The 11585-nt window shown below is 38.4% G+C and overlaps 1 protein-coding gene across 1 annotated transcript; it reads right to left on the reverse strand.

The window, feature by feature from the left end:
* Window positions 1–300: 300 nt before the first annotated feature.
* On the reverse strand, window positions 301–8320 carry CBLN1 (cerebellin 1 precursor). The gene is made up of 3 exons (XM_089689471.1): window positions 7724–8320; window positions 3760–3879; window positions 301–1695 (listed from the first exon to the last, which is right to left on the reverse strand). The coding sequence occupies exons 1-3, from the start codon at window positions 7979–7981 to the stop codon at window positions 1498–1500; spliced, it is 576 nt and encodes a 191-aa protein (XP_089545597.1). The 5' UTR covers window positions 7982–8320; the 3' UTR covers window positions 301–1497.
* Window positions 8321–11585: the final 3265 nt, after the last annotated feature.

An 11585-nucleotide genomic window follows, 5' to 3' on the forward strand; every position in this document is an offset into this window, starting at 1 on the left:
AAGATCTCCGAGCATGAATTTCAGAAATATCATACCAACCCTGACCACAAGGGGAGTCTTAGTTGCTCTGTTTAATTGTGATATATTTTATATAATGGAAGATGCAAAGGGAAAAGTGGAAATCACCCCTGAGGGTATTCCCAAAAGACAAGCGGGAGAGTGATTAAAAACTATGGCAGGGAGATCTCACCTCTGGAGTCCTGGGAGATATTAGACACTCACCAGTCTCTATGAAGCATCACCTTTTGAGTAGACTATCCCTTTAAGGACATATTACATTGCAAAGAACAAACTCAAAACTGTTTTCTTACACTTTTATTTTACTGGTAATTTAAGGTACAATCAAATCTCCTCCCATGATCACTTTCATAAAAGTAGTCATCTCTTAGTGCTGCAAAATTATAGCATTTCATTATTTAATAACAATAAAAATTATAAATTAGCAAACAAATGACAAGAGTATGAAATTATAAACAGTGACATTTCAGACGGCTGCATACAGGTTAACATCTGAATAAAGAAAAATTACTTTAAAATATAGTATTTTATATAATGTGTACTGTATATACAGTTGATATATCTATTTACCTAATGTCATTAGGTGTTTTTTTCTTCTTTTTATAGTACAGTTTGGAACTAGTAATTTTGGGATAAAATGAACACTAAACATGCAACTTTTACAAATAAAAAAGGTACAATGTTAAGAAAACTGAGGACAGGATGAATAAATAACATAAATCCAAAATTCTGTTGAGTAAAAAAAATATTTTACATCATTTGATTCTCTTTCAAAGTATTCACAGAATTATTTGGCATATGTCTGGGTAGGTTTACAATTACACATTTTATTATGTGAACTTCAAACAAAAAGAAAACCTCCTAACTATGACTTAAGGACTTGAAGCATAACAACATTCCAGCATTCACACCTATAGTACGGAGTATAATACTGATAGCTGGATATATTTCTATCGCTTGTATTTGGGCCACATTTTAAAAGAGCAGAACAAGCATCGGACATGTAGCAGTCTTTACTTCCACAATCACTCAAAATTACAGAGAAATACTTAAAATACACCAACTGTGTCTCTGAAGATAGTTCTGGTGTTTTCTGGGATACTAGCAGCCAGTACATATGATACCTCTAAGGTATTCCCTACTTGTTGCCAAGCTGAGAAAACAAAATTTACAGATGGTATATAGACTGTGCTCAAAAATAAAAGGAAACATGTACATCTATTCGACATAGTAATTCCCTTAGGGATGTGGACAGAAGACGTTTGCTCCTAAAGTGACGTGTAATGCAATGACAGCTGATCCCACCAGTTCCTTGTCTGTTACAATAATAGTTTCCAAAGCAGGTAAACACACAATTAGATATACGGGGGTCTTGAATATCTGAAAGTGAAAAATGTCCATTCTGAGTCTCTAACTGAAGCTATTTGAGGGCAATAGCAACAAACCTTCTCTTCGTGTTGCTCTTAGATTAAGTCAGATTTAAAGGGGGAATACCAGAAATCCAGAAAATGTGGAAAACTTCCATCCTCCCATCAAATTTCCCTTGTCTAGTTTTAAATAAGCTCTGTCTCCTTTTTCCATTTGAATAAGAACTCCGTTGCTAGCTGCTTCTCTAGTCACATCCTGATCACCAGCAAAAGCAGATATCACAGGCCATCCATTTAGCATTAGACTCACCTGGAAAAAAAAACAGTAAGACATAATAAGGTTTCTGGAAGCTTTACAAACCAAGGGGTTAATATGTTTGATTCAGTTCACTAAGCAAGCTAGTAACATTCGGAATGAGAAAGTTTAGAGTCTTCAAAGTACAGAGGAAGCTTATTTATTTCAATTCATTCACTGCTGCCCACTTATGCTGATTTAGTAAAGGGCATACTTTTTATTCAAGACAAGCAAGCGTGTGTCAAATGCCCAGCCAGTCTAGAGTGAAAATCAAAAGCGTAGCATTCCCCTTAACCTCATTGTTTCAATAAACACAGAAAAGATCATGAAGAGTTAACAGGCATTTATTCAAGCTAAAATTTCTTGGAGGGTAGTGTTTGACTGTGATTTAACATATATATAAATACATAACTACAACAGAAGCTTAAAGATATCCAACCCCATTTTAAAGCAGATTTTTTTTCCCACTGTAATGGATTTATCATGCCATGTACAAAATAAAAGTGCATGCTTCTCTATCATATATTGCGAACAAGAATAAAAAGCACCAATAACATGAGCGGAAAAATATTTTTTACATTATCAGGTTACCAGGATAAGTGAAAGAAAATCCATGGTCACTGTAGATTCAACATACACATGTAGTGTATGCATTTTAAGGGGGTTGTTCTTGTGTTATTTTTTTTTTCATTTGCTACAATGACTACACAACAACATTATAAGTGAAATTCCTTACTTAAGTGGTCAACGTGCATATATTCTATGTTATTGTATTTATTTGGTTAATTTAATTCTAATTGTTTATTGAAAGATAAGCTCCTAGAGGGTCTTTCTGAGTAATGAAAATTTTCTGTAGGGTACCGCTGGACCAATCAGAAATCAGTACTTACGTCTGAGCTAAACAAAGAAAGCTGAGACCAACCAGTAGCCATGGGTGACTACACCCCAGTATTTTATGCACATCTTACATACTGTTATGTTGCAAGGGGTTAAATATTTACTGACATGTTATATAAAGTGCAATTTCTCCTCACACGTTCAAAATGAAGCGCTTGCTCATTCTAAATCTCACTACAAAAAAAAATCTACTAAGCAAAAAAGGCAGATGTTTGCTTTCTAGCCACAAATATCAAATGGCCAGCACATCAGATTATGACTCTGGAGACTTTGCAAGCACCTTGCAATGTTTTATTATGAGGAGCAGTAAAAGCAGATAGCCATAACCTGTCCTAAACCTAAAACCCAGCAGTCTTACATTATGTGACAATTAAATCTAATGAATTGTGTGTGTTCTTTATGACTTGTTAACAGTTGCACTGACATGATACCTTTGGTCTTCAAAGTGCCACCATCACTATTATTTTGGAAGCTTAAACATTCAATGATAGACTTCATGTCAAAATATGCCATCAGGAATGACACTTTATGATTTATCACACCCCGAGAATAAATAGGACACATTAGCATATTATGTCTCAAGAAACCAAAATGCTGCTTGTTACTGAGAGTATGAAGATGACAGATCAAAAGCGGTATCATTAATATCTCCTGAACTGTCCCCACAAGAGAAGGAGTTTCTAAAAATGACCAACAACATTAGCACCTCATTTTCACCACACTGCTTGCAAATAACATTTGGTTTGAAGGTGACAGAGCACCACAAACTTTCATTATCAAATACTCTCATCAGCTAATCATTTTTTATATGCTTTAGATTGCTGGAAAAGTAAGATTCCATATTGTTTTATATTATTATGATATACAATATGTTAAGTAAGCATAAATAAATAAGATTTGAGACTTACTAGCACCATCAATATTATCTCCTAACCAAAAAGTGTTAAGCAAATATCTAATGGCTTCAAAGTCATTGGAGCTACAGATAAATGAGTACATACAAAATGTTTTAAAAATAAATATTTTTCAGTTAAAGAACATTTTACATCACATATGTTCTCTTAAGTGAAGTAGAAACTGACACTGCCTTTATAATAATGTATGGGTTAAACAGTGACACATCAATAGCTGTGAGTGTAAATCAAGATAGATGGACAGAGAAATAGAAAACACCATCCTGACCTGGATTGTTTGGCGGTTGTACACTTTTACCACATGGAAATTGAAGCTGTAAATCCCTTTTCTTGGTGATATGAATGTGCTTCGTTCGGAATCAAAATTGCTTCCAATGTTTACCAGTATCTAGATACACAAAAGAAAAATTAAAAATATTGAGATTTAATTATCCACACCATAGGCAAAAAATACATAAATAAAAACTAGAGTCGCTAAGCAATCTCATCAGGTGTATTCAACTAAAGGGCTTGAGGGCCACACTTAGGCCAAGATTTTTGGAGAGACATGGTCATTTTGCTTAGTTAAATACACCTTACGACATTCACTGCTGTCTGTTATTTTGGAGAATCTTGAACATTCTAGGACAACCTCTAGGACTAGAATTTCAGATCCCTGTTTTATATGGAGGTAGGTACTAAAGGGTTGATTTAGTGTAGAAGTCATGTTTACAGTGGCCTGAATTACATTTAAATAACCAAGAAGGTTCTATCTGTTCATAATTCCTTCTACACCTACTACAGTATTTAAAATGAACACAGGCCAGTGTAAAAATGACACCTTTATAGCAGCTTCAACTTTGATAGACCCTACAATATTATCAAAATCACCTTAAAAACCAACACAATACAAATAATTCTCCAAATTATTTTCAGCAGGGTTACCCTTATGTAGTAACTAAAAGAAATGCTTAGAAAAATGGTGTCTACAAGGAAAACAATCTTTATTTTCAGGCATGTCAAAAAACTATTAGGTTTAAAATAACTATACGTTGAAAACAAGGCTCTTTAGCACGTAATGCTTTGTAAATTCAGCGTATTGCATATATTTCCTCAAAAACAGAATTAAACTCTCTTAAAGAATAACACACTTTTTGATCATAATTTGGTTTGAATTTAAAAGCAGGTTGAATTAATGTATGAAGTTACAAAGAAGGTCACTGCAACAAATAATAGATTTTTCTGCTACAAAAAAAAATATTTTAATTGTACTAGTACACGTTACTTTTCTTATATGCTTTTATATTTGCAACAAATAAGTGGCATTGTATTATGGCTTGTTTGCATTGGTTAAATGAATTACCCTTTTATAGACAATAAGTATCCAGACTCCATACACAGTAGATTCTTCAGACAGACAATAAATCACTTCATCGCTTCATTTAGAAGCTGCTTATGAAAGTTAAATGTCATAGGAAGACAAGAATGGTTGTTTGTGCAGACTCAGCTGCAGCGCGTACATATGGGCGCTTATTTAGAGATGGTCAGCTTTGTGGTTTATGACCAGGAAAAGGTGAAAGGCATAGCAATGTATGAAGAACCCAAGGGATTAGGTCAGTTTTGTTACAACTCTCTTAGATTCCGGAGTTATTTTAAATTAGATGCAAGGTCTAAACGCAGCATTTCGCTCTAATAAACATCATGCTATGGCCCTGGATATTAAATACACTTCAATATAAAGCTATCTGACCCAACACACCAAGCATGCCCACCATCAAGGTTTGACGTAAATATCAGTCCAGGAATATTTAAAGCATTTGTCATTAGCAGATACCAACAGAGAACGGCTGCTGAAGCTGGTAAAGCATCCCTCATCCGAATGGTCCTGATAATATTACCCACTACTATAACAAAACAGATATAACAAAACATTTTTGATGGTCTATTTACCAGACAAAAAGGGAGCAAAAATAGTTTTATTACTAGGTTTACATACACTTCAATGATGGCCATACGCGTAATGATTTTATATATGTTCGTATTTTCAATAGAGTTGCTTTCTGAACAGAAATATAACCAACATGCCATACACGCAAGGATCAAGTTGAATTATCTACTTTCCTATGATCGGATTTTGCAGCCAAGACTGATTGGAATAATTTTGATTAAGTTGAACCATTTTGATGGAAATGTATCATTCATAGATCTGATCGTATCTGATTCTGTGAAAAATCATTCAATGATATTGTTACAAATATGGTCACCATAGGATAAAGCGATAATCTGAAATAGACCAAAATCCCCTTAAAGTCACAAATGAAGGAGAATAAGTTAAATCTGTCACCTTAGTTAATACTTTTAGTGAATATCAGGCTTCTTAAATATATAAACTATTTGGTTTGTCCCAATCATGTTTAATCCGCTTACTGTTGACTGACGCGGTACCTCTGCTGGAAGTCTATTCCAAGCATCAACTACCCTGTCAGTAAAACAATACTTTCTAAGGTTAGTTTTGAACTTCACACCTGCTAGTTTGAGGTCTTGTCCCATGTTCTTGATCTAGGCTTCATACTGAAAATCCTGACCTCCTTAACCTCATTCACACGCTTCAGGTATTTAAATGTTTCAGCCATGTCCCTTATTTCCTCAAGCTTGTACATATCAAGCTTCTGAAGTCTCAACTGGTCAGTAAAGCACTGCACTACAGTCCTTAGCAGATCCAAAGCTAACCACACACATTTCTATATCATTATACCATCCCTTTTCTATCCACCAAAACTGTATGGTAGGAGCACCTACTAAACAGTAATGTGTTTTTGTATTCAGTAGGTAGGCTCTTGTACTACATAGTTGGTAGAAAAGTGATTGTATATGAAGACTGCAAGGTGTATTATTTAGTAGGTAGGCTCTTCTACTAGTAGTTTTGATAGATCTAAACATGCTTTGTACAAGATGTTTTATTCCGGAGGTAGGCTCCAGTGCTACATAGTTGGTAGGTCTAGAAGTAACCGTATAAGAAGATTTCAAGGTGTATTATTCAGTAGGTAGGCTCTTGAACCGGTGGTGGGTTGATAGATCTAAATATAATTGTATAAGATTGCACTGTGTATTAGTAGGTAGGTTCTTCTACTAGTAGTTTTTGATAAATCTAAAAATGCTTTGTACAAGAAGATTGCAAGCTGTTTTATTCCTGAGGTAGGCTCCAGTGCTACATAGTTAGTAGGTCTAGAAGTAACCGTATAAGAAGATTTCAAGGTGTATTATTCAGTAGGTAGGCTCTTGGGCTAGTTAGTAGATCTAAAAGTGATTGTATAAGAAGCTTTCAAGGTGTATTATTCAGTAGGTAGGCGCTTGAACTGGTGGTGGGTTGATAGATCTAAATACGATTTTATAAGATTGCACGGTGTATTATTCAGTAGGTAGGCTCTTGTGCTACATAGTTGGTAGATCTAAAAGTGATTGTATAAGAAGCTTCCAAGGTGTATAATTCAGTAGGTAGGCTCTTGAACCAGAGGTGGGTTGATAGATCTAAATATGATTGTATAGGTTTACAAGGTATATTCAGTAGGTAGGCTCTTGAACCAGAGGTGGGTTGATAGATCTAAATATGACTGTATACGTTTACAAGGTATATTCAGTAGGTAACCTCTTGAACCAGAGGTGGGTTGATAGATGTAAATATGATTGTATAGGTTTACAAGGTATATTCAGTAGGCAGGCTCTTGAACCAGAGGTGGGTTGATAGATCTAAATATGACTGTATACGTTTACAAGGTATATTCAGTAGGTAACCTCTTGAACCAGAGGTGGGTTGATAGATCTAAATATGATTGTATACGTTTACAAGGTATATTCAGTAGGCAGGCTCTTGCACTTGTAGTTTTTGATAGATCTAAACATGCTTTGTATAAGATTTCAAGGTGTAGGTAGGTTCAAGAGTAGGTAGGCTCTTGACCCAGTGATGGGTTGATAGATCTAAATATGATTGTACAAGAAGATTACAGGGTATATTAATCAATAGGTAGGCTTTTCTACTAGTAGTTTGTAAAAGCTCTAAACATGATTTGTATAAGAAGATTTCAAGGTGTATATTACTCAGTAGGTAGGCTCTTGTACCAGTGGTGGTTGATAAATCTAAATATGATCGCACAAGAAGCTTCCAAGATGTCAGCTGAAGTCCCAAACCCTTGAAGTTAGAGGCATGAGAAGTCCAGATCTGGCATAGTGTACAGCCCACCCCTCCCAGGACTCACCTGGTCGAAGTAGATGGTCATGGATCTGTTACTCATCTCGGACGGTTCATGGTTGGTGCTTCTGATGGCAGAGAAAGCCACCTTGGCACTGCCGGACCGCACAGAGATGCCCAGAGCAGTGCCGGTGGGGTCGGCGGTCGGGTTGGAGTCACACACCACCAGACATTTCCCTTCCAGCAGAATAGGTTCCGTTTCGTTCTGAGCGCTCGACAGCCCCGCCAGCCACACCAGCCCCAGAACCAGAACCAGGAGCCACATCTCTGGACCAGCACAGAGCCCCGCACTCACTCAGCACTTCTTTTCTACTCCTGGACCCGCTGCAAATAGACCATCAACCTCCAAAAGGAAAAGCCTGCTCGGGGACCGGCGGCTGCTCTTCAAAGGCACTTTGCCGACTTTCGGAGTGCTCTCCAGCTTGCAGTCTTCCCGGGCGGTGGTCGGCCTCGATCGGACGCACTTCAGCAGCCTCAGTACGTGTGTGATCGCATGTCAGCTGAGCCCAGCGCTGCTCCCTCGGACTGGCAGAGCAGCTCAGGACATCGCATAGCTCCAGCTGGAATATCGATGCATCCAATACTACGAGCGGAGCGCAGAGACAAGCGGGGGAGGGGGCGGGGACATGGACAGGACACGCCCGCCCCGGGCACCACCAATGCACGCTCACCCAGCCGGTCCGCTCCTCTGCGTGCTACGGTTGTGGCTTTATACCAGGCAAAGGCAAAGTGCTGGCTGCTGGGCTCTCCTCCGGATCACGTCTGCGGGGTACAGCCAATGGATCGCTACTGATCGCCACTCCGCTGCCTGGAGCTTGATCTACAGGTGAGTGTCACATGAAGCATGCCTGTTTCTGTGGACTGCTGAGCCCATCACTTGTGCTGATGCTTGGCTAACATATATAGACAAAGAGATATCTATCGATCTATCTGTCTGTCTATCGATCTCTCTATATGTTAGCTTGAATCGTCCTCTTTTGGGAACTGTCAGCTGAGAGTATAAAAGGTACTTTTTGGAGTTAAAACAGTAATAAACCCCAAACCAAACATTAGTTATATTGCAGTTTACTAATTCTTAGATGTGATGGCTGCATTCATTTTCTTTTTTAGGCTTTTATTTTAATCTGGCGATCTGGTCAGTAAGCCTGTTGATTTTCAAAAGAGCAAGCTGCCCTGCAGATGTAGCAGTTAGAACAGCCTTTCTCAACCTTTTCAACACAGAGGAACCCTTAACATAACTTTCTGGTCTCAGGGAACCCCTACTAAAAATGGCTTTATCTACAATTCATGATACATTCGTGTAATGGTCAGTGGGAAGAATGTTCCTTACACTTGTGGTCATTGGGAAGAATTACCCCCTTACAGATTGCTAAAAAGATCAATGGTGTTAGTGGAAACTTATCTGAGAGGCAAATTTGCTCATTTCTCAAGGAACCCCTTGCAACCTCTGGAGGAACCCCAGGGCTCCACGGAACCCTGGTTGAGAAACCCTGAGTTAAAGGGTTGAGACAAGCCATTTGACACTGCCAGAGGTGCTTACAGTGGTCAGCTTTTAAATCTTTAGGAGAAATCCGTAACCCAAGAGGAACAAATCTGCTTGTTTTAACTGATTTTAAAGCATCCGCTGGAGTTAGGCTTCAGTTTGTTAGTTTATTTAAATCTGCAAGTTCATCTAACACTCCCCTTTTCCCAGATTGAAAATGTTCCTGGCCAAAGGTGTCCCCTGTGCTCATTCATCCAGAGAGGAGGCACTCTAATACAGGACGCGGGTTACTGGCTGGATCAAAAGGTGAAAAAAGAGGGTGGAAAGTCTAAATGCAACCATCACATTTTAGGATTGGTAAGCTGCATTATATTACATTTTATGGTTTGGGTGTAGTGTCACTTTAAGAATACATACTTGAATATTTTATTTATTATTGGTACTTATGGAGTGCTGTCAATTTACACAGCTCTTTACATATATATTGTACATTCACATCAGTCCCTAACCTTTAAGGGGCGTACAATCTAAGGTCCCTAACATTCATACATATCCATACTAGGGCCAATTTAGACAGGAGCCAATTAACCTACCAGCATGTCTTTGGAGTGTGGGAGGAAACCGGAGTACCTGGAGGAAACCCACGCAGACAAAGGGAGAACATGCAAACTCCAGGCAGGTGGTGCCATGGTTGGGATGCTATAGTACTGCCAGGTGGAAGTACTAACCATTTAGCCACTGTACATAAACCAAACTTTTTTTTATCACTTTAAGTTTAATGAAAGGAACTTACTACATGTTACAATCTGATTTAGATCCACCGACAACTATGTAATGCACTGGCCTGTGTTATTTGATAGCATTTGATTGGGATGTATAGGCTTGTTTTCTTATTATAAAATATTGATCAATTAAAAGAAGATTGTAATGTGATTTTAGTGTGTATGGCCACCCATATATTGCTCCTAGCCTCCGCCAAATTCTTATTATTGCTGCTGTGATCTGACTTCCTGTTAGAGGGTGACTACGTTCATTCTCCATGGTCCCACTGTTGGTAGGTACAGTATGTAGCCACCCTCTCTTGCTCGCTTCCGAGATGGACTAGGAACTATGGGATTTGTAGTGTGCATAGAGCAGTGCTCCTTCTACACAAACAGAACTAAGGGGTGGAGGGGGGATTTGGGAGAAAAATTCAGTAAGAAAAGATTTATTGCAAAACAGATTACAGATCATTAATTAGTAGATGCATATGGATTCATTTTGGAGGATATTGTTTAGTGTCACCTTAAGACATGCTTTCTAGGAGTATTGTAGCTTTTGAAGCGTTCTCATCTGTAACATGCAGTGCAGTTCCTTCAGAGGCTGGGAAGTTTCAGTAAAGTATTTATGGAGTTATGTCATCCCATCCTTCTTCCCAAAGTCACTATTACACAATGGAAGAAATCACCTGCTGGGTTCATGTAGCAACAGCATGACTTCTAGCTGTCATTTTCAAAGCTTAACTGAACAACCTGAAGATAGAAGCTGGCTACTATGCACAGCTGCTCCAGATTCTGACTGCTCCTGCCTTAGCCCCGGTTCACATATATGCAGCCGTGCGGCCTGTGTTTTGCATGGGCACAAGAGCCCATTCATTTGAATGGACTCTCGTGCCCCGTGACACACAGGGAAGAAGTCCCTGCACTTCTTCCAAAAACGCAGCCAGCACGGGAACCTCATTCCCAGTACGGTTGCGTTTTCCAGTGCGGGCGGTGTGCCATTAGAACTAATGGCACCTGCCCACAGGTCCGCATTTCTCTGTGCGGGTGGTGCTGCTGCACGGATTTTCGTGTGGATCCGTAGCAGCACCACCCGCATAGATGTGAACCTAGCCCTAATAACTCTCCCAATTTGTTGCAGTTTACCAATCCTTATGTGTGTTGGCTGCATTCGTTTTCTTTTCTAGACTTTTGTTCTTTATTTTTACCTTGGGCTCTGGCCAGTAACAAACCTAATAAATAAAAGTTGACCACTGTAAGATTTACTGACCAGATCACCAGGTGAAAACATAATGCAGCCACCACATCTAAGAATTGGTAAGCTGCAGTGTAATACATGCTTGTTTTTAGGTTTATTACCACGTGAACATACAGTATTTCTGTAGCACCAGATATATGCCATAGCACTTTATTCCTATTTCATAAACAAAGTGTTATCATACTGATAAATATTTTCTAACCATATCAAAAATATATAGCTGTATTTTTGCGAAGACATACACTCAACATAACAATAGCTAGCAACATTTAACTGGACAATTTATTTTCAGTACTTATCCAAGTAACTTCTTTAGTTCTAACCTAGCCCACTTTCTGACACTCATTGGATCTGAGGAAGTTATGTGAAC

Source organism: Staurois parvus, unplaced genomic scaffold, assembly GCF_062004578.1.
Source record: "Staurois parvus isolate SC_StPar_1 unplaced genomic scaffold, SC_StPar_1.0 ptg000476l, whole genome shotgun sequence".
Lineage (NCBI taxonomy): Eukaryota > Metazoa > Chordata > Amphibia > Anura > Ranidae > Staurois > Staurois parvus.